The sequence below is a fragment of the Trachurus trachurus genome (assembly GCF_905171665.1).
Source record: "Trachurus trachurus genome assembly, chromosome: 23".
In the NCBI taxonomy this organism is placed as follows: domain Eukaryota; kingdom Metazoa; phylum Chordata; class Actinopteri; order Carangiformes; family Carangidae; genus Trachurus; species Trachurus trachurus.
Window position 1 is genome coordinate 18,896,406 of NC_139912.1, and position 27,929 is coordinate 18,924,334.

The 27,929-nt window shown below is 43.2% G+C and overlaps 1 protein-coding gene across 1 annotated transcript in view; it reads right to left on the reverse strand.

The window, feature by feature from the left end:
* nav3 (neuron navigator 3) overlaps positions 1-27,929 on the reverse strand; it is a gene marked incomplete at its 5' end in the record, with an annotated part of 225,133 nt that overhangs the window by 45,957 nt on the left and 151,247 nt on the right. Inside the window, 2 exons of the mRNA XM_083999642.1 lie at positions 16,866-16,985; positions 19,039-19,458. Of these exons, the coding sequence (XP_083855768.1) occupies positions 16,866-16,985; positions 19,039-19,458 (540 nt within the window). The remainder of the gene's footprint in view (positions 1-16,865; positions 16,986-19,038; positions 19,459-27,929) is intronic.

The following is a 27,929-nucleotide window of genomic DNA, read 5'->3' on the forward strand; positions in this document are numbered from 1 at the left end:
TCTCTGCTCCTCGGGTGGTCTCTCTAAAACAATCCTGAAAGTCTTCGTTTTTTTTCTGAGGAATTAATCTCAACTGTGGGTAATATGATTAAACCTATTTTTTGGGTAATTCCTTCTTAATTAACATAATGAGTCACAGTGAATGTCTCTGAGTCATAATCACAAACTAAAGACTCCCTTTAGCTTTTTGCCGTCACTTCTGTAAATATAGGCTCAATCTTAAAGCAAACTTGTGTTAATTAGGTAAGTTATTCTTGTGGAACACAATAACAAGAAAACTAACTCGCTGTATTAAAATGGAAACAAAGGACAAATTAACTTGGGGAAACTTGGATAAGGAAGTATTAAACATATTCATAATTCCATGCAGGATATAGACAAACCACAGGATAATACTGTAGCAATAGTTGGAGCACAAACAAATCAGACTAATCTCAAGGGGATAAAGTACACAAGAGTGAGTTCCTTTGTTGTCCCTGGTGTTTGCCAAGTGCAATAAACCTTTAACAGGCCGGGACAGATTAACGTCACATAAATGTTTATTTGACAATGAGCAGAAAAAGAATCCACAGCCTTATACTAGCAGCTCTGTGACAATGTCGCTCTGCTGTGTGCTACATGAAGCTAGCGTCCTAACATGCTAATACAAACAGTGTTATGTTTAGGATGATTGTGATTTAAATTTAGTATGTTAACATTGCCAAAGAATTATATACTTTGGTAGTTAGCTCCCTGAAGTTAGCATTACCATGGTTCGCTAGACAAAAAGCCAAAAGGAGTACTGTATATAATAATGTAACTAAATATAAATTGGTTTAGCAGGATAATCTTCATGAATGACAACAAGGTTGTAAATGTGGATTGGTCACTAGATCAGTTTTCATGTTCACTGTGATGACATCAGACGTCCCTGACAACCTTTCTTGTCTCATTTAGACATTGCTAGCAACAGACATAAAAGCTCACAGTATATAATCACTGATGTATTTCCTGTTGTAGAATAAAAGATGAAAATGATGTCTTGAGCTTGTGTTAAAGCCGACTGGATTTCATTCATCTAAACCCATTCAACAAACCAGAGACTTCAGGACAAGGGAACAGGAAGTGATAGAGATGCAACTGATTTCTGGATGCAGAGTTCTAGTTGATTATACTGTAAGATGTTCAAGTTTGATATTTGAAACAAAAGTCGATCCGTCCCAATGTTGTTGAGGTATTTCGGTCAGAACGGGAGTGGTGGATCAGCTGATCATCTGACCAGGAGACACGATCATGAACATTATAATAAGAATTCCCTTTCTATCAACCACTGCTTCGATTTTAGACCAGAGGATCTGACTCCTCCATTCAACTGCACCAGCTCTCATTACAGGAAGAACCATTTAAAGCCAATCTCAGCCCAGACCAGTGGTCAGAAATGATCTCTGAGAGCCCGATGCCTCAGCACAGACTGAGGCAGTGGAGTTCAGTCATTGATATTGATCGAAACCCTCATAAACCCTGCAGATAGAAGTGGGAAAACGTTTATTATTGCACTGCACCCTCAGTGCCCCAGCTGGCCCAGAGGAGCTGCTCACTGAACAGTAATAGATGAGTGTCTTCTCTATGTGTGTGTGTGTGTGAGTGGAAGGCTGGGGACTGCTGAAGAAGAGCATCCATGAGCTGTGGACTTTGATGGATAAAGATTTGATGAAAAAAAGAAAAAGAAAACAAAGAACAAATAATTAAACGGGAATAAATCAAATAAATCGCACTCCTCCTCCAGAGAGAAATGGCTTGACTGTGATAGGTCGACTGTTTCATCAGGCCAACTCCTCGGGTCAGGCTCCTCCCCCCCTCAGACCTGCACATTTCACATGCGCGTCACCATATCTCCTGCGGGATGGAGCGCTGCGGGGGGGAGGAGGGGAGGGGGAGGAGGGGCAAATACTCCAAAATGGCACAGGCGAACTCAATAACCCTACAGCGAGGGCGGGTGAGTCGGACTTTTGTGTCATAACTCCTTAAATTAACAATGAGCAACAACGTACAGAGCGGGATGCTCCAGAGGAGATTGGCTCCTCTCCCGTGTTTCATAAGAGAAGCAGTGAAACAGACAGATGGTGAGAAACAAGTCGGAGTCTCCTCCTAACAATCCATCTGACAACACAGTGTATTTCCCCTGTGATGGTTCTGTTCATTGGAAAAAATACAACTGATAACACACTCCATGTAATCAGTCAGTGTACAGCAGGAGTGCTATGGACCTGTATGATGACTAGAGCCATAAAGAGGAGATTGCAGAGCATTCAAAGATTCCTCTTCTTTGTCAGAATCTTCCGAGGTGTCATTAGCAAGGCACTAGAGGCCAAAGAGATGGAATAAAGCTGCTGACGAGCCAAAAGGCAACTACTGAGCTGGAAAATGGGACTTCAGCACAGCAAAGAGTGAAACAAATAAGGATGTCACAGGTCGTCTACCTTCCCAAAATGTTTTTATTCCATTGCAGATTCTATTGCGAATCCTCCACTTTCTCCTGCGGCGTCACAGCACGACGCTGTGAACGCACTGCTGAGGCGCCACTCAACCATGCAAACATGATCTCATTCAATATTCAATACACTGGTTCTTGTTCCTTCAATGGCCCAGAGGAGAAAAACGCTATTAGTAGAATAGAGGAGAAATAACAGCGAGTGATTACACTGTATCAAGGACACGAATGAGATGAAGGCATTGAAATCTACTGCATGGTGACTGAGCGACGTGGCTGAACTTTTGGGTGTCTGATAGATGGAGCAGTGTGAATAACTCTCAGTGGACTTGTTACATAACAAAAGAGAAGGACAAAAACAATATGTAACAGCCTTTAAAGGCACGAGGTAGAGCCAGTTTGGATTCATTAATTAATCGAGACTTTATCTCGATTCAAGAATTCATATAAATAGTACGAGAAATGTGATTAAAAGTGTATTTTGATAAGAAAACATTCAGTAGGGACACAGGTTTCATCTGACAGCAATTAAAAATAAAAACACCTTGTGAGTCAATTTCCTTTTCCTCATTCTTTGATCCTCTACAGCTCAGTTTGTATTTGTGGGGATGTCTTCCTCAAAGCTAACAGCGTAGAGGCTTTTCCTGCTGCTTGACTGACAGCAAACAGGAGGCTGAACGTGCGCGCTGAGAATGTTTATATGAACAAATACGTTTTTATTTATGACAGAGAATAAAAGATTTGCCCCGAGATCCAATGAATCTCACCGGAGACCTTTTCAAAAACCTTTCTATTAAGACATTTTTGTTTTACCTCTTTTCTGTTTATTTTTAGGCAGTGAAATATAATGTCTTTAGCCATTTAGTTTGAATGCACCATAATAAATCAGTGACTGTCCACATACAGTAGCAGTGCCAAGGAAGGAAGGACAGTCACAACAACGACGCCCGTTTCCAACCACCATGACTATGACGACTACAGTATCTGTCTCACACACACACACACAACTTTGAAATGCACTGAGTGTTTCTGTATTCACGCTCTGTCTCCCACACACATATATACACATAAAGAACAGAGCTCAGTAATGTAAAAGGAAAGCACTCATCCTCATTTGCCTGTAAAGTACCATAATCCCAGTTAATGCCTCTGAGCTCTTGCAATTATAAAACAAGACCTCCTTGCAAATGACTTTCCCTCTTCTTTTTCCTGCTGCCAAAGTTGGTGATTGGCTCACTTTTCTCTTTGACTGTGATGTGGAAGCACAAAGAGAGCAGCTATCAGAGTAAACGATGCACTGTGTGGCCCCCAAAACACAAACACAAACACAAAGGCACGATCAATCAGCCACAGGTTCCAGACAGAACAGAAGTTGCTGCGTGTGGAGCAGATTCCACTCACCTCGGAGAGATGGAGGGCTGCCTGACGTCTCTCCTCGCAAGACGTTGCTCTGCTGTGGGTTTGAACCGCGCCTACGGCCACGGGAGGCAACAAGCCCCACCTGGCAGAGGAGCTAGAAGCTGTGAGACGAGCAGGAGTCCAGAGAGGAAATGGTAACGAGAGAGAGAAAGGAAGAAAAGGGACTACCTCACTCTTCCACTTTCACCCCCTGCTACTGCTGCTGCCAGCTTCCCCCTCCCCTCTCCCTTCTCTCCATCTCCATCTCCTCTCCCCCTTCCCTTCCTCACCAGGATGGGGCCTGGCAGAGGCAATCACACATGTCTTTGAGCAGCAGGTTTACTAAGGGGTTAATTAAAGGAGGATGACAATGCAAAATCGAGCCAAATCAAGGAGGAAGTGGTTTGCTGGATGAGAGCCGACTTGTCCCCGCGTCTTCGACCCGAACGCCTCGGACTGGAAGTGATCTCATGCATAATACGTGAGGTGGCTCAGAAAAAAGTCCACACGGCGTCACGTTGGGACATTATTCATGACTCTCTCCTCTCTCAACCCGATGAAAGAAGCTAATGGCGGGTGGTGCAGCATGAAGCAGAGGCAGTGATGGGCTTCATTCATCTTTATATCTCATTCACAGCCACATCGAGCAGTCGATCATCTTTTGTTGAAGTCCGGAGGAGAGTGAATGTCACCTGGTTATATCCACAAATCCTCACATCTGGTGTGAGGCTTATTCTCACCTTTGGATTTTCTGTTCACTGCTGATGCAATTTCCCCCCCAAAACTTTTGGCTCTAATGCTGTAAACCTATGAGGGGAAGAGCTAAACTCTTCCAAATACAGGTTGAATCATCACTGCTGAGCTGTGAAGCAGAGCAGGACTTGAGGTGATATTCTCAAGGTGTTGTGTGACAGAAAGAGAGAAATCTTTTGTATTGTTAACAAAAACACTGCACTGACTGTGGAATCCAATTCAGCTCGGCAGAACTCAATTAACACGATGGAAGCGGCGACCTTGGGAGGACGGGCTGGAAAACGTGTCTGTTGCCAAGCAATGACAGACAGGAGGACGTCAGCGCAAGCGCGTCTGGCTGGGCTGGTAAAGACGTCCAGGCGTCCTGCTGCAATGCAGTCGAAGATGACAACAAAATCTTTAGCCGTTTGGAGGCGAGGGGTTTCCAGCAGGCTAATACATCCCGGCAGGGGTTTGTTCCAGTCTGTGGCACACTGCTGGCAAACGTGCAAACAAACAGACCACATGAGTGCTAGAAACCCACAGCCACATCAACCGCCGACCTCCTCATCCTCCTCCTCCTCCTCCAGCCTGGAAGGAGATAAACTCATGTTTGCTACCTCAAGACGAGAAAATACTGTGTTGATCAGGATTTGAGGATTATTTTCCTCTAAAATGACAAATCAAAATATGGAAATGCCAAAATTTGATATACAGGCAATAACTTTGATTGATTAGAGAATGAAAGATTAAACAACCCAACAATTTAGACTAGAATGTCTTAGTTGTAGCTCAAAATTCATTAGTTTTAATTCTAAAATATGAAAAATGTAACTTCTCATAATTTACGTCAATAGTAAATTGAATGTCTTTGGGTTTTAAGAAATATGACCAACTCAGTTGCATCCCTTCAAATCAAAAGCATAAAAAATAGGTTTTTAAAATGGTTGACTTTGAACATACTGCATATGAGACACTTAAAAATGGGCTGGTTTGGGAGGGGCAACAGGAACCAGATGGTCACCAACCCTGGTGAGGTTGGGGGTTGAAGGGGTACCTGGCGGTCTGCCTCTGCTTTCTGTGGCAGACGACTTGGCAAACTATTCACCGCCAAACCCTCCATTCTCTACTGATCTGGCAGACAATCCTTCATCTTTCTGGGATTATGGTATTACAACTTTTGACAGACAGAGGCAGCACAGTGGCAGCTCTCCCAAGCCCAGAATCCTACAATCTGACCACCAATAGTTGTGGCATGTGTCAGAATCAGTTATGAACAACAGACAACCTGGGTGTCTCAAAGAAAGAGACTTGGCTTAAAGGTCCCATACAGGACAAAGGTAGATGCCCCTGTGTTCTTTGATTATATAGCAGCTCTAGGTTCTATATTAATACTGTGAAAGTATCAAAGCCTCAGTCCAAAGAGAAATGCACACAGCCTGTATTCAGAAACTGAGCCTTAAAACCAGCTGTCAGGACTTCTGTAACTTTGTGATGTCACAACAACAGTTATCTTTCTCAACCACTCCCTATGCCCATGTGTATCCACCAAACAACCCTGATTTGGTTTCTGAGTGTTTTGCCTGAAATCTGCTGTATTTTTATTGGATCACTCAGAAAACAGTCAACCAATCAGAAAGGAGTCTGAGAAATTTTGGTTCTTTAAACCGTAAATCTATCCTCTTATGGATCAACACTTCAAAATAAAACACAGTAGAGGTGTAAAGTATGGGTGTCTAACTATGTATGTACCCTTAACTGAATATCACTCCTCACAACTATTCCACTCTGGATTTTGCTTGGACTTGGACAGATGTAAATGTGACTGATATATTGGAGGTCTTTATGGGTCAAAAAAGAGGAACACAAACAACAAACAGTTTCCGCAGAGCTTCATCAACATTATACTGTTGTAATCACATCAACACTCGTCATTTAACAAGATTACATATCTATAATCCACAACAGAGTTGTCTCCATGGTAGTAAAGTGAATTAGCAATAATAGGAGCTTTGTCGATTCTTATCTACACAAACTCATTAGGCCTGTCAGATGATGAATGGAGTCATATCCTTGGGAATTTTCAACCAAATGAATTGATGCAGCTGCAGCAGAAGGCCTTTAGTCCTTTTATCCCAAAATCTATCCTGCATTAGCAGAGTATACAGCCAGTCCTAACTCAATCCATCAGCAGTGCTGCAGACAAATCTTTCACGAATCCTATTACCTTCTGCCACATTGATGTACTGTAACACAAAACTGTGGCGTCTCTGCACCCCAGACCTTATACCTTCCCAAGTTCTTACCAAAACACACCCTCACACGTTCAAGCATGTGACATCCCTTAGAATAACAAGAACAGCTAAATGTGATGCTTTGATCTCAAGCTTGTTTTCTCATTTCAACAGAAGTTGTTTACTGCATTACAGAAAAGGTGCTTCGACAAAAAAAAAAAAAAAAAAATGCAGACAATCCAGTCCTTCAAATTCATTTCCTATCCAAGTCAACATTCACGAGCACATACTCTGCACCATCAGTCACATAAAGCTGGATCTCTTCCCTCTGTAAACACGCCGCTGTTTAACTAGACAAACTTATTCGATTAAAAGTTTTTTAAATCACCAGAGTGTTAAGCCTTGAGATATATTAGAATCATTGCTTATAATAGGAGGACTCGCTCTATTTCTAATGCAGCACTACATCACTGCCGTGTTCTGATCAATGGGTCACCTTCCTGCTCTCCTCTAATGTTTCATCACATTCATTCTAATGCAGCACTGTGGTAACAGCTTGACCTGCACAAACATTTATTTTAAATCTACATATGGACAACCTTCTGCTCATTACATGTGGAATTAAAGCTTTTAAAGGTACAATGTTGTATAAAGGTAGTCGTGTTTTTTAATTATAAAACTAGATTCTATATTAACACTTTGAAAGTATCAAAGCCTCAGTCCACAGATAAATACACAACCTGTGTTAAGAAACTGAGCCTTAAAACCAGCTGTCAGGACTTCTGTAACTTTATGATGTCACAATAAAGTGATCAGCAATAAAACAAATACATTGTTATAAATCAACACTGAATATAAAGATAAAGCACAGGTACATGAAAGGTCAAAAAGCTTACAGTGTCACCAACCTCCCATCTTTGTTTCCTTTAACTCTGACCTCTGCAGATTGCCCTATGCCACTTTAGCTGTGCAGCTTTTTTTATTGTTTTGCATTATTTATTTATAACTGCTCTTGCACTATTTATTTATTCATTGTTGTCATTTTAACTAGTGTTGTTTTTATTATTACTTGCTTTTTAATGTTGCCGGAGGTATCATCACGGAGTAAGAATTTCATTGTACTGTGTGATGCTGTCTTCAGTATATATGACAATAAAGATTTGAAATTGAAAAGATGGATGGGGTGTCATGTATGACCTGTTCAGCTACATGATGCACTAAGGAGGGACATAATGTCTTATTGCCTTTTTATGTCACCTCTGAGTCACTTTGGGGTGAGTCATCAGCATGGCATCAACATTTCCCATAAATCACACATACACTCAGACCTGTGACCTGAGAGCTGTGGATATAGGACATGAACAGAAGGTATAAAGATTCCTATATATACTATACATTGGCATATTTTGGTTTCTATCATGGATAGAACGACCTGCCTCTTGACATCAGACAAGCACCATCGCTGCATGTTTTTAAAAAGGGCCTCAAAACCCACCTGTTCTCCATGGCCTTTGATCCCGTTTAAATTGATGTCTTTTAATCTGCTATTATGTATTTATTTTTGACTATACCTATGTGCTATGTTTTAAATTGTTGTATAGGTTTTATAGTGTTATTTTAATGCATTTTATTTTTATTGTTTTTATTCTGTTTCGTTTTATGTACATTTTGTGTTTTATGCCGATTGTACTGTATATTTTATGTGTAATTTTGTACAGCACTTTGGTCCACTGGGTTTTTAAAGTGCTTTATAAATAAAGTTGGTATGGATGATCCACTGTAACTGATGATAGATCAGAACCAAAACAGGATAAGTCATCCTCCACCAGCCAAAACATTTTAGTACAGATCTGCTGTCAGTGACGCAGGCTGGGATGACCCATGTGAGCTGATGTAGAATATGAACATATGGGAGCTGTCATCAACCACAGAGACAGACAGGTCTGACCTCAGCCAGCAGGATCCCTTCAGCAACCTGACATGGCCAGGTGAACAGATCAACAGTCTGTATGTGTCTCTGTGAACCTCGCTGCACCCTGAACCCTCATCTTTAATCAAGTTGAAACTATTTTATATTTCAATACCATGTCAGTTATTATTCAACAGTGGCTGGGTCCTCATTAAAAAACCACAAAGTATCACAGTCTATTTTCAAAATTCTCACACACATGTCAATTTATAGAAGAAAAAAACGCTACACAGATCAAACCCAACTGTCGGCAGCCTGTTAGCTCAGCTCAGTGTAAAGACTGAACACAGCTGGTCAGGCTTTGTCCCAAAGTTAACAAAGGTCACCCATTGGGATCCTTATAATGAACACATCACCCTGTGGACAGAGCCGGTCAAATCATTATCAAAGATAAGTGGCTGCTGGCTGCGCCTTCATTTTCTGTGCTACTCATGTTCTCAACTCTAGAGTGAGAAAGTGCATTAGTGTATTTCCACAAATGTCAAACCAGAGATTGAAAGCACATTACTTCCAAACCAGGACTGTCGAGAGAAAAATGAAACCTCACTACCTGACAGCAAGTTTACAGCTATAATTCTTTCTGTGTTTAATTGTTTTTATAATGTGAAACTGGAAAATTCACATCAATGCAATGGAAGTGGGAGCAGTTCTGTGATGCTTATTACTCACTGCAGTTCATTTCAGTGAGATTACACGATGAAATATAATGAAGTGGCTGCTATGGCCTCCATGTTTCTGATATATTGGTTCATTATTTGAAGTTTTCATGGTTATATCGCAGAAATTAATGTAGCAATAATCTTCAGGAAAGACTGCGATGACCAGGCTGCCCTTCACCTCTCAGTTATAACTCGCCCCTGACAGACAGAGCTGTGGTTCACAGACAAGAGGCATATGGCCTGGAGACCATCACACTGAGAGCAGCTCCACTCAGGCTCAGACCTGATCCACATTACAGGCTCCATACTTTACAGTGTTGATCTATAGAAAGATCATACAACCCAGAATCCATCTCAGTGTAGTTTTACATCTCCTCTGTCAGTTTTTCTCTGGAGCTCTAATAACAACAACCTGTCATTACATTGTTGCTGCATCACTTGCTTTTGCTTTTTGCATTCTGCGGTCATGAAATCTTAAACTTGAAATGCCTTTTAAATGGTTAAGTTTTTAAAGTACAGTACTGTTTTCATATTTTAAAGGGATAGTTCAACAGTTTTTCAAATTGGCCCATTGCCATAATCGCTATAGTCATAGCAGTAGGTTTGTTACCTTTAATTGTCGGTGCAAGCTATTTTTAGAACGGCGGAGCAGAGCCGCGAGCTGCACACAGCTACGCTACGGAGGCTAATGGTTGGTTTCCCTCATCAAACTCATCAAATACACAATCCAACAACTCCAAAACACTCTGGTGGACAAGTTGTGACCTGCACATTCACCACACTGAGATGATTACGGAACATTACGAGAAAGATTTTCGAGGCAAATGCAGAAACTGCCCCTGACAGGAACACGCATCAGCTGTTTTGCAATTTACCTCCAATCAGAAAAGAGGAGGCTTTGAGACTCCCTTTTGATTGGCTGACTGTTTTCTGAGTGATGCAATAAGCATATAGCAGACTTCAGGTAAAACATTCAGTGAAACCAAATCCTGCATGTTGGATGTTGGGTGCAGGTAGGTGGGGTCACAGAAGTCCTGACAGCTTGTTTTAAAGCTCAGTTTCTGAATACAGGCTGTGTGTATCTCTCTGTGGACTGAGACATTGGTACTTTCACGGTATTAATATAGAAAATAGACTTATACATATATTTAGATTTTGGTAAAAATGAACACTGAAGTTATATAATTTTTTCATCCATGTATAACAGAAACACAGACAGGATGTTTTTAAATAGAGGATGTTTAAAGATTTCAACATGGAGGTTATATTTGGACCAAAGCAGATGGATGTTTTTGCTAAAAGGGAGGATCATGTTTCACCTGTGCAGATTTGAGGCTTGTAGTGGAAGAAATAAGCCCAGTCATGTGAGGCAACATCTTCAGAGGTGTGACAGGGTTTGGTTTGTAGGAGCAGAACCTTACATTCAGATAACTTGAAGTAGGGCAGGATGTCTTTTTATTTCATCACTGCCCGATCTGTAACTACTTGACTTCACTTATTAATTCAGTGAGTACAGTAATTAATGAGGATACCAAGCTTCCCCTGGAGGAACGTGTGAGAAATATTCAGATTAATTATAAGTACAGAGAGTGGAAGGCACAGCTGAGTCAATGCCAGACAATAAGAGAGAGGAGGAAAAGTCAGCTTTCAAAAAGTGGGAACTTTCCTCTCAAGTCCCCCTCAATGAGAAATGGCTCATTAGTGTGTGTTTGTGTGAGGCTGCAATTTGACTGCGTTTGAGAGGAAGTTATGTGTGCACAAGCACCTGCACAAGGAGGGACACACACACAAGAGGCAGACGCAGCTGGGTGCTCAAAGCTGCGATAAAACTTCTTCCAATTACCATCAGAGTCGGCTAAGTTTAGCTGTGCGTGCCTGTGTGCTCGTCGTTAAGGTGGAGCGACGGAGAGGAGACGCACGACTGTGAGGAACAGAAAGAGACTGACAAGTGCCAGCGAACTTCAGAGAGCTAGAAAGCAGAAACTTTTGAGTTTCAGGTGCAGCACAGGAGAGGATATTTTCTTCCTGAGTGACGCCCTCTGGCAGAGATGAGCTACACAGAGACTTATATAACCACTGGCTTTGTCATTGACGGTTTAAAAAACTGTCTCCTCCAAAAATCTCCTCGCTGCTTACGGCAGCACTGACTGAGTCGCGCGGCTTCACCACGACTGTCACTGCTGTGCAGAGTGACAGCAGGGATCCTGCTGCTCAGGAGCACACACACACACACACACACACAATTTGCACGCACACACACACACACACACAGTCCGGGGACAAGTGCATGAGCAAACCCTCTGTTTGTCAAGCATGGACAACACACAACCACAACACAGCACACACTGAAACGCAAACTTGTCTCCAATCCCCCAACGCTTCAAACTGCAAGAAAATGCAGAGCCAGCTGCCACAGTCCAGCCTTCAAACAGGAGGGAGAGACACAGAGAGAGAGAGAGAGAACCACACACAACCAGGATGCTAAAAGCGAGGCCGTGTTACTTATTCATGTCTCTGCTGAGAACAGGGAGCCTGTGTCAAAACATTCTCCTTGGGCGTCTTTTCTTGACAGTAAAGCCACGAGCATGCACTCATCTATGTTGCATGACAGGAGGGTATTTTTAGAGCGGGGCTTTTAGCCAAGGCTGAATCCGCCATTGTTTTGAGACAGACTGATTAGAAGAGAGATCTGAGGCTTTGTTGTTCAGCTGCTTTGGGGCAGATGGTCACTTCCTGGCACTAAGGAAAACACCTCAAAAAGAAAAAAAGTAACTGTATATCTGACACTGTGCTTATTTCTGCAAGATGCTCAGACCGTCACGATGAAGGGACTAAAGATATAAATCTTCTCCGCTACCACCTCCAGGAACATGACACATCACTTCCTGTCCAGCAGAGCAGACAGGGACACTCACAGGGCTGATATGATCCCGACATGGAGATGAGCATGCGGATGCGGTCACATCAAGCACACGTCTGATGTCAGGTTTAGTGCAGCCCACTGTTCTGGCCCCAGATGGTCTCAGTCACCTGCTGGCCATCATCAGTCTCCATCTGATGAGTCATGGAGATGAATTTCCTCAGAGGGGAGGGGGCCGGCGTGTTGGTTGGGGATGAGGCTGCCGTAGGAGGCAGCCAGGGGAGTCGTTATGGACGGAGGGAAGCGTGAAGCATAACGAGCCTCATGGGAGCTCAGTTTATGTACACACACCGACTCCCTCTTCCTGCCTCCCAGGAACTGTCTCTACTGCTGCCAGCCAGCCAGCCAGCCGGGAGAGCTGGGAGAGAGGCAGGTCTGTGACAAGTGTGTGTTTATGCTGGATTTAGCTACACGTGGCTGCATGCGCACGGATTCCCAACAATTCTCATCAAGTACAGTAGAGGTGCTCATGCCTGTAAACTTCCACCAGGAGCATGATGGGAGGGAGTCTACTGCTGCAAATAGTGATGCTGCAAGATCTCCAGTCTGTAGTGCGTCCTCTGAGCAGCTACGTCCTCAGGGCAGACTGGACTAGCAGTGAAAAAATAATTTAGTTAACTGAAATAAAAATAAAAAAATTTCGAAAACCGAGAACTAAATAAGAACTACAATGAACAATGCAAAACTAACTAAAACTAAAGTGAAAGTCAGATAACATCAGCTTAGTCTTAGAGATGTTTAAAGCTGCAGGAAGAAAAGGCCACAGCTCAATATGGGACGACTGGAGTACGACCCACAGGTAGATAAGAGTGAATGTAACATGAACATTTATGGGATGCAACAAAAAGGGAAAAATCTCATAAATATGGAATTTCATCTTCAGAGGTCTGAAAAACTAAGACTAAATAAAAACTAGTCAATTCCCCAGAAATAAAAACTAAAATAAAACTGCTTAATCACTAAAACTAAACTGAAATAAAAAAGCAAACAAAACTGAATGAAAATAAAAAACTAATGGAAATGTAACTATAATAACCTTGCACAGCCGTCACTTGGTATTTTAAAGTGACTAACCAGGCTGGCCTGGCCTGGGTTAACTCATTAGCATGCTAACTCCAGTAAAATTAAAGAAGTGATACAAATAGAAACAAAACATTAGGTTGCTCTCCACCTGTTGGTGTATAGAGAAACAAAGTTTGATGCTGAATGTTTCCTCAGCAATAATAAAAGTTACAAATGGCCTCTTTAACCACGTTGCCCACAGGCTACCTACAGTCCATCTATGGTACCCATCAGTGACCGGTGCTGATGAATAAGAGCAAAACAGTGACAAGCAAGAAGTGAGTTTGTGGAGACATCAGGGAGCCACAGCCTTCTGTCCTGAGCAGAGAGTTTATGCTACTGGAGCTTTTCTGTTCTGTTACACTGTTTGTTAGATTTTAACAGTAAAATGAAATTGTCGATGCTGAATTCTACCAGAGGGCAAACATCCTCTGCCGGAGGGAGGAGAGCTGAACGGTTTGGCGTAGCTGTTCCTTCTGCTCCATTTCTCAGTTCGAAAAATAGAGAAGAAAATGTTTTTTCCCCCAGAATTCATTAGCAATAATTCTGGTCCAAACCTAGACTGCTCTGTTTGATGGATACATTTAGACCTCTATCACAAGTCTGAATATCAGTTTGACCTGAGCCACGGGCAAGGCCTATATCTTTGCGAAACTTGCCCCAGAATGCATTGTGGCAGCCAGAATGTGTATTTCGCTTCGATTAGAAAAACCTAGAATTTACAGCCATGTGGGACATTTCCATCTAAATGGGACATGGCCAAGGAGGCAATAATCAGCTCCTCGCTGCAGCTCTGCCTGTATCTTCCAATGTTGAAAAGGAAGCCAAACATTTTCTCTTGGATAAGGGAACAAAAATACAGCAGGCTGTGGCTCTACCTGCCAGCTATACAGGCAGTTAAAAATGTGTTGAGAAGCTAAATATGAAAAATGGGTGGTGGGGGGTGGGGACAGGGAAAGAGAAACTAGACAATTTTGATCAGACAGAATAAATGCTTTGCTTTTTTTTATTTATCATTCCTCAAAGTCATTCAAAGTCAGTTTGAACTTGGGCATTACCTGCTACTCATTTCACTTAAAAGTCTGGGAGGAGGGGAGGAGGGGGGGTTGTGTGGAAAGGAAGTTCTAAGCTTTGGGAAGAGAAGGCATCATGGAGGCCAGATCTTGTCCCACAGATGGAGCTGAAGCCGGGCCGAGGTGTGAAGCCCAGTGAGCAATCGCTTCGGAAATGAATTTTCCTCCTGAGCTTTGTTGTGTGTCAGTGGGAAGTGACAGCTCAGCTTCTGACAATCACACATGTCAGTGGGAGGCAGGGGGAAGCACGTGTGTTTGTGTATCTGTGTGTGTGTGCAGTGGTACAGTTTTGTAAGGGAAAAGTGAGGAAGGACAGGAAGGAAGGAAGGAAAACACAGTTGAAATCCTGATCCTACTGGGAGTCTGTAGCCTGCAGGCATCTTAAGGGGAGGCATGCATCAATATTTCCTCATCGCCCCTGAGGCCCCGAGCGCTAACACAGACTTTAGCTGAGAAAAGCTGCAATTTCTTTGGATTTATGTCAAGGCAAGGTGAGAGTCTCTTACGGCAGAAATATTAAAATACGGAGATAGAAACACATGTAGGGTGAAGCTGAGCCCTGGCAAACGGAAGAGACAGTTCACAGGGTTCATATTTATTCTTATCCGATCGCTGCCTTTGCCTGAGTGTCAGAATCTGACAGGCCCGTCAGGTTGAGACTGACAGGGGCGGGGGCGGGGTTAATCGCCCGTTCCGAACCTCCGGGCAGGCTGCGGCGTGTTTTGATGCTCGACCGGCCGCAGATATGATCGGACTGACCAATGACTGGCCGGCTCTGAAACCGAGCACGTAGCCTGGAGGCAGCGGGATGGTCTGAGCTGTGAAAGCATGAGATTATGTGGATGGGTAAGAAAACAAAGACACAAACACAGCAGGAGGCAAGTCCTACTTTACTGGCTCTAAATTAGCCTTATGTAACCACATGCACACTTACAGTAGCACATTGAGCTTTCCCTTTAACTCTGTCCCAAAACTGATGAAAGGACTAACCAAAAATGATGTGGATTTATACTTTTTTTTTTTTTTTTTCAGTGTTGCTGAAAGTTTGACGGCTGCTTGTCAGCTCGTCTTTATCAGCACTTCGTTTAAAGCTCTGGAACAAAAAGCCAACTAACTGGAGAGCCGTGTGTGATTTGCTTTTTTCAGGCCTCCCACTCCCTCCGAACACTGCCACTCATTAAAGTCTTGGCAGAAGTTGAAGTTATGACACTGGGAAATGTCAGTGTACGTCAGTCGATTCCCAGCAGCCTCTCTGAAGGCCCGCTGTCACGATCTGCGCTTGACAGCTTCAGATCAATACCGCGTCTCTCCCTTTCACCTCGTTTAGCCTCGGATGTCGCTGCAGCAGGGGGGGGGGGGGGGGGGGGGGGTCGCCCTGGCTATCACCTCTGAAGGTCAGTTCACAACTTTTCTGTTTGAGTCTTTTTGTTTTCATAGTTCTGTTTCTGGTTAAATCTCTGATCACCTACGATGAGGCTGGAGCAGAGCAGATACTGTGTGTTTGCTCCATCTCATCTGCTGCAGACTGAAAGCTTTTAGCCTTTGCTCCTCCTCTCATATCTTACCTTCAGTGTGTCTGCAGCTTCAATAACCAGTCTCTATTTTTCCACATCGCCTATTTCTTCTCCTAAAACCATATGAATGAATTTTGACACTTATGATTGTTTTTTTTATCATGTCATAGATGAGAAAAAGAGTATGATATAGATACTCATACAATCCTCAGTCGTGTCGTTCATCATGAAAAGCAGCATGCTCCTAGATGCCTGTTTTGCTCTATTAGCCTGGCTAATGCACCAGTTTGTCCTCTTTACTTCTGCCTGTTTGCATACTAAGTTGCCGCCCAGGTGGCCGTCACCAAGGTGAACGCTTTAGCGAGCATTACGTCAACTCCGTTCAATTGGCTCTAAGAGGATGGTGCCTGTATAGTTTCTGCTTGGGGAGGCTGATATATTTTCCACCTTCCTGCCAATCTCAACGCTTTTCTCACACACAACAACACACATCACTGGAAGCGGAGCACAGTCTGCCGGACTCGCCCTTGCAAACATCCACTCGGCTGCAGCTCAAAGTGATTGGCAACAAAGTCGCTGAAGCTTGAACCGTCCAACCAGCTGCGACGTGCACCGAGGAGGAACATCAGCTCAACACCAGCGGTGAAATATGAAGATGCAAAGTGTGGACATTGTATGCAAATTTAAATATCTAACAACACGCTTTCATCCATTCAATGTGTCCTTGGATAAATCTCCAAACTGAGAAGCCTCCATTGGACCTGAGTGGTACACACAAACACACACACACACACACACACACACACACACATGATTGACAGACTCCATCCTTACCTGTCTATGTCGCCCTGCACCTCTTTGCTCCCTCTCTGGGATATTTCTCGTGAAGAAGCCACGTCTGCAGATCGGCCTGTGTTCCGTGTATACAGATGGAGACCACCGTCTGTAAGGTATCTGTGAGGGGGAAATCAATCAGACGGATTAGATGTCCATCCTTAGTTTTCACCAACGATTCATTTAAAAGGATTGTTCAAGATTTTGGCAAATTCGCCAGGTCACAACTTGTCCACTAAAGCGTTTTGGAGTTGTTGGATTGTGTATTTGATGAGTTTTGAGGGACAGAGGACCTGTACCATTCACCTCCAGTATGTTCGCTGAGCAGCTCACGTCTCTGCCCCGCTGATCTCAAAACAACATGCACCGATAATTAAAGGTAATGAACCTACTGCTATGACTATAGGGATTATGGCAATGGGCACATTTGCCAAAATGTTGAACTATCCCTTTAACATTTTATTTTCTGAAATAATGAAAAGCAAACAAACTGATAGAACTAAACGAGGATTATCTGACTAATGTACAGTATTTAGATGTCGGTGCATCTTTGTGAACTCAACAAAAAGCTGCATGTTTGAGCTGAGCGTGGCGGAGAGTAGGTGGTGGGATTTGGCGCCGCAGCCAGATAGCTATCAGACACGGCTGATAGGACACGGGAATCATTAGTGTTGAGCTAATTAAGCTAATAATTCAGCTAATCACCTTTCCCTCCCGACGTGTTGTCACAGTTTCTGTCCTGACACGTCTTTAATCCTCTGGGTGCTTTGCTCCGTCACTCTTCGTTGAACTGCCCCTCACAGAATTAATTCTCTGCCCCCCCTCCCCCCGCAAAAAAAATCTTAAGTGGGAGCGTGCATTTGTGTGGGAAGAGAATTGCTTTTTCGACACACCTTTCACCCGCTCAAGGCATTTATTAGAAGTGAGCGAGTGAAGGATAGGAGCCCACACACACATTGTGGGGATGTTTTGCAGAAGAAACTGTCTTATCTTTCTTCATTCATGTAATCTGACAGCATCGAGTGGCCTCAAGGTTCATGTAAATGCATTATTTGAACCTTTTCTCTCGAGGGCGTGGTAAACCAATGATAGCCTTGGTGGATGGCAGCAGGCGATTTGTACTGATGCACAAAGAAGAATAGTTGAGGCCTTGGCAACTGTATGAATACTCAGAAAACCATGAACAGAGATATGTCACTGGGTGTGTGGAAAAAACAAAGAAAAAAACTTTAAACTGTAGTTTTTTGCGAGCATAAATGATGAAGGTCAGCCTGTGTATAAAAAAAATGCTCTGCTTTATACATTAGAGTTATAGGATAAACCAACATACTGGCCTTGGGAATTGTCATGGTTTGTGTGTGTACTTACAGCATCTTTCAAACGTGCTGTATTGTAAGTAGTCCTGAGCAAATACTCAACTAAGTCAAATGCCAACATTTAATTTCTCTAAGATGACACAGTTTACATTTAGTTTTAGCCACCAAATATTAGCTAAGGTTCCATATGAACATGAAACTGGTTGGTAGGTTTGTACTGTGTTGTGAAAACACTGAATACAGTCATATGGAGTCATGACCAGTTCATAGAATAATACAGCTGCACACAAACGTTCAGTCATTGTGTCAAATACCAACATAAATTCCAGCCTCCAACATTTAAGGTTACTCAAGCTGATACACCACCCGGATGAGGAAATCACTCTGATGTCTGCAAATAGCAGCAGTTATTGTAGCTTAGCTAGTGAACAGTTCACCTAGGCAACATCCATCTACCAGCTATTTGTCTAATCTTTATAACTAAAAAGAAAACATGCAAAAAAAAAAAAAAAAAAGTCAGTGTTTGATAGGGGTGATGTGATTCTTGAAGGCTTGACATGGGAAACCAGCTTTGATCTCCCCAGCTTATCAACTGTGTCTTTGGTAGGAGCCACACTAGCTGGTTCATGGCTTGTTCAAGGTTTAATACAGAACATTTGAATGCTTTTCTGTCAAACGTTAGTTCACACCCGCGGTTTGCTTTTTTTTTACAGTTAGGAACACATCAAAGTTTTCATCTCTGAGTTGGTTTTATATTTGAACATCATTTTTAAGATCAAAGCAGTATTGATTGTGCAGTTAGAGCAGTAACGTGGGATTAGTCAGTGAGACAGAGGAAGCTAACATGCTCATCCTACCCGCTGGTGAGCTCATCCATCCGGCCGTTCTTCCCTAGGATGTCCCCATCACTCATGTACCCTGCCACCTCCATCTGCTTCCCTCCTTCCAGCTCTCTGCCTCCTCCCTTCTCCCCCTGCTCCGCCCCCCTTGCCCCAGCTGCCGCCGCCGCTGCTCGCCTCAGGGGGGCGCTGCTGTACACAAACCTGGAGGGGTCGGCGTGCCCGCTGTAGCGGCCCGTGGTGGTGCCGGTGGCCGTGGAGCTGGCCCTGGGCGCAGCATAGCTGCTGGGCATTGAGGGGGCGTCGCCCGCCTGGAGACGTGGGGTTTGCGTTGGGCCCAGTCGCCAGGACATGGGGGAGGAGCGTGCGGTGAGGGCGGGGAGACTCCGCCCATTAACCTCAGTGGTTACCGTGGTGTCGAAGGTTGTTTCTAGCGTGCTGTGGAGACACAGGGAAGAAAAACAGAATAAAGAAATTAATACAGACATGCTGACATGGAACAACAACAGGTGCTAACCACTGAAGGTGCCATAGGCAGGGGGTCGTTATTAAAGGGATAGTTCAACATTTTGGCAAATTGGCTTATTGCCATAATCCCTATAGTCATTACCTTTAATTGTCGGTGCAAGCTGTTTTTAGATCAGCAGGGCAGAGACGTGAGCTGCTCAGCTAACACAAGAGAGGCAAACGGTACTTTCACCTTTCCCTCATCAAACTCATCAAATACACAATCCAACAACTCCAAAATGCTCTTGTGGACAAGTTGTGACCTGCACATTCACAACACTATGAAATAATGAAGCAAATACTCAGAAGTACTTGCGTTTTTGAAATCACTCCGCCCAGCAGCCGTGTTTGGAATGTAGTTCCGGGCTTTGCATTTGCCTAGAAAACAACTCTGTTTCGTAATGTTACATTATTATCTCATAGCATGATGAATGTGCAGATCACAACAAGAGCGTTTTGGAGTTGTTGGATTGTGTATTTGATGAGTTTGATGAGGGTTGTGTTAGCTGAGCAGCTCACGTTTCTGCCCTGCCGATCTAAAAACAGCTTGCACCGACAATTAAAGGTAATGAACCTGCCCCTAACACTATAGGGATTGCGTCAATAGGCCAATTTGCCAAAATGTTGAACTATTCCTTTAAAATGCCTCAAGTGGACCAAATACACAAATCTCAGTCACAGAAGTCATGTGTGAAGGACAAATCATCCAGGTGAAAAGATCAGTCATATTTTCAGGGGAGCTGCCTCCATCAGTCGAGTGCCACTCTCTTCAAATCCTCTAACGTGACTTTGTGTGTGTCTCTGTGTGTGCGACCTCACTAAAGCGTTCTTTCTTCCAGTGTGTTAACTTGAAGGGGGAGACGAGAGGGAAGTGAAGGCTCCCGTGAGAACCTGTCAGACCATCACGGTACGTCACATAAAAACAGAGGGAGAGAGGAGACAAGTATGTTTCTAGACAAATATCAACTGAGTCACACGCAAACTTTAGAAATGCCACAGGAAACTAAATCTGAATGAGGTTTGCATCAGTGCTGCTGGAACAGAGAAACAGACTTTATGTACTGTAGACTGTCATCCTTGACTCAGTGGGGGTCAAAGATGGTGGGGACCCCCTTGGAGATATTGTAGCCCTTTTACTCCCACACCAAATCTCACATGGAAGCAGTTGGCATGTGCTGCAATTTACTTTAAATGCCTAACATGCTTATAGTTGTCATTACCAAGTATTTGCCTAGTTTGTCTCTGCTGACAGTGCATCTGCCTGTTTATTGAGAAAAAATGATGATGATGAATTGAAAACTGGACATGGTTAATGCCAAGCTGCCAAAGGCTTTACTGTATTTAGAGGGTGTTGGTCTTTGCACTGTTACAGTATATGAGACAAAAATACAAAACAATAGCTGTTACAAAACATCACATCAATGGTTTGGTTTAACCATGTTTATGAATTTCAATGGAAAAGGAACTGTTAAACGAAGCATCCATCATGACTCACAAATACACAGTATGACGCCTCTGTTAAGAAGCTTTGAAGAGACACTAAATGCAAAACTTGATGTTGCATCAAGTGATAGATGAAAATACATGTAGAGAGAGAGTGAGATAGAAAGAAAGAAAGACTGTTGTAAATGTCAACTGCAACACATGGCTTTCACCTTTTTAAAGATATATACTTTTTTTTATTTTGAATAACAGGAAGTGAGATCCAAATGATAGGATCTGTGGAAAACATACACAGCACAGTGCAGTGCAGTCGACCAGTGACACACCACGCCTTGCAACCTGGTGTGTGTGGACTGAGAGCACAGAGTGGCAGCAGTGGTTACCCTGCTGGAGCTCTCTCTGCTGGGGGGAAGAGTGCACTGCACACACACAGCTGCTCTGGCTGTGGTCTGTATGTATGAGCTTCTCCTCACAGATACCCCCGTGTAAACAAACTAATGACATGGTGCATAATATATACTATTTATTGCCATGGAAACAGGACTAACATGTAGCATAAGTGCAAACGGGATTAAAGCTTCGAATGCACCTGCTGGTACGGATGCAAACACCGACGCTAATGTCCTGTCATATATGATGGATGATGATAACAATATGATGCTAACACTCCAAACTGTAGCATTATCAGATTTCTATGTAAAAGACTCATCCCCTGCAGGTTTTATTGTGTTTGATTGAATAAGGACTTCACTTTTTATGAAGGAGGGGACAGGAGAGGAGGATGCAGGTGAAAGAGAGGAGCTGGGTATCAGGGATGAGGCAGCTGTTTTTCTCCATGGTGACCAAGCAACGTCTCTCAGGTAGCAGTGAGAAAGGTGTGAGAGAGCACTGTGTGTGTGTGTGTGTGTGTGTGTGTGTGTGTGTGTGTGTGTGTGTGTGTGTGTGTGTGTGTGTGTGTGTGTGTGTGTGTGTGTGTGTGTTAGAAAGAGATAGAGGAAGAGAAAGAAAGAACAGAACACTGCACCCCTAAGTGCCAACAGGAGAGGGGGCAGTGACGCCAGCCATACTCACAACACATCTCTATCAACACCTCCTGAGATCATCACACACGCACGCACACACACACACGCAATGCCATGTTCAAGTGCAGAGGAGCCAAATTAATAAATAAATAAAAACAGATATGGGAGAATTGTATCAAAAATATACATGGTAGCTCAATCAATGCAAGACATAATTTGATACAATTCAAGGTAGTACATAGACTGCACTATTCTCCCTCCAGGATTGCAGAAAATATTTCCGGATGTGTCATCCCAATGTATTAAATGTCGAAGTGAGGAGGGAACACTATCCCACTTATTCTTGTCATGTCATAAGCTACAACCATCCTGGGGCTCCTTGTTTGAGTTCTTCACTAAGGCCTTTAATCATCCATGTAACCCAGACCCATTCACCGTGTTGTTCGGGGTGGCCAATCCAGATAGTGTGAAAAGTAGTTGTGAAGCTAAGGCTATGTCCCTTTCAACATTGTTAGCCAGAAAGCTAATTTTAGAGTCTTGGAAATTTGAAATGTGGTTGAGAGAGCTGGGAAATGTATCACACTTGGAGAAAATCAGGTACATCATATCTGCTAAAGAGGATATCTTTTTTAAAATCTGGCAACCTTTTCTCGATTCAATGTCTAAAAACTGAATCAGTGCTATTCTGTTGCTGTGCCATTTATTTTATACCTATAATGTCCTGTTTGTCTCATGTTAAAAAACTCTGTGAAAAAAACCAGTACGGTTCTGTCTAGCACCACCAACTATTTCTAATATGTATATATTTTTCTGTTATGAAAACAAAAACAAAACAAAAAAAAAAACACACAAACTGCTTATCAGTCGAGCCATCGCAGCCGAATATGGAAATGCAGAAATCAATTTGCTACAGTATAGAAATCAAAATCATTTAACCATTCAGACACAATGTAGCTTGCTAAATCAGCTTATCTTTATCTCCAGGCAGGCAGCAGAGAAAAAAAAAGAGGAGACACAGATAAACTGAGAGACACTCTTGTGTATATGTGTGTGTGTGTAGGTGTCCAGATAAACAAGGGTGAAAAACCAAGAATATGTCTGAGCAGCAAGTGGAGGCAAGCTAGCGACCACACAGGAGCAGGCGCTGAATATCACTATTCCTCCAAATCAGGACCACATTTCCCATAAACCCCGCTGGCTTTTGGAGGAGCCTTTGCCTCACTGCTCTATCTGGTGTAAAGCAGAACCAAAACCAGAATAAATCCTAACAGAAGGAGACTGTTTAGTGTTTAGCCCAGAGCTCAGCAGGAGGAGGATCCGTGTTGACAGCAGGGAATTGCTTATTGCTGAGCGCTGCTCGATATAAATACACTGCAACTTTCTCCTGCAGCTGCTAATGAGCTCGGAGAGTCGAACAGTTAAACGTGCTCTTCTTCTCACCGAGCCGAGTCCGCGGCTCTTGTTAAAACTGTGACCCTGCGCCGTCACCTCAGACGTCTCACAGTGTTTCATAGCCACGGCTATATAAGTTGATGGATAGTGTCAGAGACCATAATAGATCTGAGTTTCTATTGCAGCTCTGCCACCGGTGATAACAGTAATGTTCAATGAAAACAGTGTTATCCTCCAGTCTGCTGTTGGAAGTCGTCATGTTGTTGTTCTAATTGGACATAAAAGCTTCAAGTCTGTTCTTATGCAGATTATTTGCAGCACACACTCACAACACACTCTCCTGCAGAGTGAAGTGTTGCTGCTCCAGGCTCCGTCAGCTCTGAGGGAGCTGCTCTCAAACACAGTCTCTGTTGTGAGCTGGGAGTGTACAACTAGTTCTCCCCCATCACTCTTTGTGGTCCAGATTGTGATAAGAGTTGGGACATCAGATGGCATGGTCTTCCTTGTTGGGTCTTGTACCAAACCAGCACTATTCTCTTATATCTGGAGGATATGATCCATGGGCTGGCAGCCTGGCACATCTCTGTTTTGAGTGACATTATTTACAGTGTACGTTCTACCCTTGATCAAAAAAATTGCACTTTGGATCATAAAGGACAATTCTGGGCTGTATTTTCCTAACATTTTAGGTCTAAAAGAAGGATTTTCAGTTCGCCACAGCAGCGATGAATAGGAGCGGATGCAAGTTCCACTGCTTAGGCTGTTTACATCTCTCAAAGAGAGCTTCCGACTGCACGTGAACACACAAGCACGTCAACTTGGGTCTCGCCAGACTCGCGAGACTCCGCCAGACTTTGAATTAGATCTAGTTTTACGAACATGTCGGCTTGCTTGAAGTAAATAAACTTCTGGGTGCATGTTTGAGTAACCATCTGATGCTGTGGACAAAAACTGCTGCGTTGGGTTAGTTGAGTTGAATTTGCCCGAAATTGTCCTTTAAGGTATTTTAACACTGAATCTGATGCGTTTTATCACCATGCATCTTTATATTCTGTTCCAAACTTCGGACAGGGAGACAAAAGTCGTAACGCAGGGAGGATGACTTTGTGCTTCTCTCACTAAAACGAGAAAAAGAAAATATTGTGTCCGTCCAATCCTGAGAGGACGTCAAGAGCAAAGAGAGCTGCTTGTAAATGAGATACAGAATTATAATGATCACTTCCATAGTTTATTTTAGGATGTGACTGGTCCAGTCTGAATATTATCTGATCTGATATTATCTGTCTGATTATTAGCTCACCTGGAGCCACACGTTGAAAAGAAGACGACCAACTTCCATTATCCTGAACAGCGGCTGGCACACACACACACACACGCACAGTCATATCGAAACACTGATGTGAGTAGAGGTATGAGAGCATTTTCACAGATGCGAAAAACACAGAAAATCAAACCTGTTCCGAAAACTTTAATGATGGACGAAAGTTTCGGAGTCGGTCTATAAACATGATCGACACAACATGAGATTGAGTTTATTTTCTAACATGCGGCAATTTCGGACCAAAAAAGCCTTTCCACTTGGTTAGACTGTGGATGAGCTATCCAGTCCTTTCCTGCACTCAATAGGTTACGGCACAGAGAGTGGAACATCGTTGCCAGCTGTTATTGTGAAATGATATTTATTCAGCCAGCTCCGAGCTCTCAGCTCTTCATAGTGCTCTGGTTTTTATGACCTGGACTCTGAATGAATATTGTTATTGAAAAGGCCAGGACAGAGGTGGATTATGTCATAATGTCATAATGTCAGTCATTTAGAGGTGGTTGAAAGTCATCATTAATGATTCCCAGCCTCAGTGTAGGCATCCACTCCCACTGACTAACACTTCATTGATGAAAACGCTGGCATGTGATCTAACGTCTCTATGAAGAGCCACTTCCTCTGTGTGTGTGTGTGTCCTGTATGCATGCTTGTAGGATTGAGACTGACGTTGCTGCTGGCAGATGTTAAACCCTGGTGGTTTGAGAGCAATTCAGAGAAATCGCTCTCCGCTATCAGAGCGCCGATCTTCAATTTGGACCCTGAGAGGAGCCCCCCACCCCACCTCCCAATCCTCCCAAACACAACCATGTTTCACACACAAGAACAGCCCAGTCACTCTCCATCTCCCATCATAGAGTGAAAACTCATCTTGTCAAGCGGTGCCTAGTGTTACCTTCCTGCTGCTGAATCATGACACCCCCCACCCCCCTCCCTCGCTCCGACTGCTCTCACATTGTCAGGTATTGAAAAGTGTCTCTGCTCTGACCCGTCGTTACCGTTAAGAACTGGACATTTTGGTGGTGTGGGACTTTTGTTGTAGTGGTTGTAAATAGCGTGAAGGTATTAAAGCGTCAGCTAAACTGACCAAAGGAGAGAAGAGGAGACTTGCCCGTCTCACACAAATGCTGCACAACAACACATCCAGTCCAACAGGACCAACAGCTATCTCCTCAATTCCAAAGCAATGAATAATTTACCCCAGCCTGTTCTCTCTGCGCTCCCAATGTAAACACTAAATAAACAAATCCAAAAGGGTTAAGCTATTGTGTTCAAAATGCCATCGGGCGGTTTTTGAATCCCCATAAGACCAGACAGAGACCCCCCCCCCCCTCATCTACCCCCCTCCTGTGTTTACTGTGCCAGAGCATTTCTTCACATGTAAACCTGCTTTTTTTCAACCTTTCTTCATGGTTGGGATCGGAAACCAAAAAAAGGTGGGAAATTAAATGTGTTTGTGTTTTTTTTTTTTTTTTTTATCAATACAGATTGTTTGTGGTGTATTTTCTCATTTATCACATATATTTTCTTTGTATCAGTAACTACTTTACTCCTGAATAGATTTATCTCAACTGTGGACATTTGGGCACCAGAAAAGACTTATTCTTGCTGGTCTTACTGCAGCTAAGAAATTAGTAGCTCTGAGGTGGAAACACCCCGATAAGCCGTCAGTGAACAACTGGATCCTCACATTTCTTGATATTATGTACCTGGAGCTGTCCACTGCTCGTGTGATTGGAGTCAAGGAATCCAAGATTGATTTATGTGTCTCAGTGGCAGGAAAGGAGCGGATCTAGCCACCTAATCTGCTTCTGCGGGGCCCTGAGGTGGTTTTATTTTGTATTTCTTAGTTGCTCTTTACTATTGTGGTTGCTCTTATTTCTCATCTTGTCATTTTTATGCCTGTCATTCTGTTTTGTGTTTGTTATTAATATGCACTGCCATTTTCAAAGTTTGGAAAACGATATAAAAATTTGATCACACACAAAAAAAAAATACAGATTGTCTGTGGAGGATTCAAACATGTCTGCGTCTCCGAGGAACGCTGTTGATGCGGACCGAGCTGCAATTATGGCTGAAGCATCAAAGGGGCAAGGTCAGTTCAATGAGAAAGAGGGATGAGAGCAGGGCCTCTGAAACTGTAGCCTCACCACACACACTGTTTGAAGAAGGGCTTTTTCAACTGGGTCAATAATTTTAGGTAACATTAGCTGCCACCAGCTTCCAGGCAGGCTGCACTTCACTGTGCACCGGGCTGCATTCCCACTCACTTTCTCCATAGGGGCACAGACACACAACATTTACTAATGGAAAACAAAAAAAAAAAACAGACAGTGGGGATCTACGTTATCAAGTTAATAGTATTTTTAAATCTCCTGACCAGAAATGTATCGTAGAAAGGCAACACTGTAGTTGCATTTAATTACATCGATTTGAATTTGGTGGTTCCTGTTTGGGGTTATGGATGGATGGATCACTTTTCATGCTGCACACACACAAACACACGCACGGATAAAACATTTGCTGCTGAAGACTCCCAACTCATGACCCAATTGAAGAACTCAAACATGCTGGTGGCATCACAGAGGCACCGATACAGAGGCCCAATGATGCATTCTCTGGGCTATCTTTATTTTAAAGTCTAACATTCAGGATTGATCTGAATGCAGGGGAGGCTCAGCTTTTCCTTTTGTTTTATTTGACATGGTTATCACTTGTTGACTTGATGCATCAATGAAGAGCCTCACTCATAAGAGCCTGAAAAGCAGCAGCATCATAATCAGGATGAATCTATTGGCTCAGCCTTCACGAATCTCTCTCAGAGCGCATCACTTGTGACACAGCATCTCAAAATGAAAGCCCTCTGTTTAGTGGGGCTCTATTGAGGTTTATACTTTCCACCGTCTGGCCTCAGTTACAGTTCTAACAGCCACCAACATTTTATTTGTCTCTGTGACAAGCACAAAATCAAATTCTATGCCTCAACAACTATATTCTGTTGTTTTTAACGGCTGCCATCAACGCGTCATTGGCGGGCGCTTATCAGGACGCGGGTTACACACGGGTATAGAGGCAGAATCCCCGACTGAGCCGAGGGGGAAGGAGCGATGAACATGACAGTCATGTCTGCCGGAGCGGAACGGTGATTAATTACTTAAGGTGCTTCAAAGCTTCATGGCGATTACTGCCGTTTCTTATTCCAGGGGACAGATTATGACGGTCTGGCT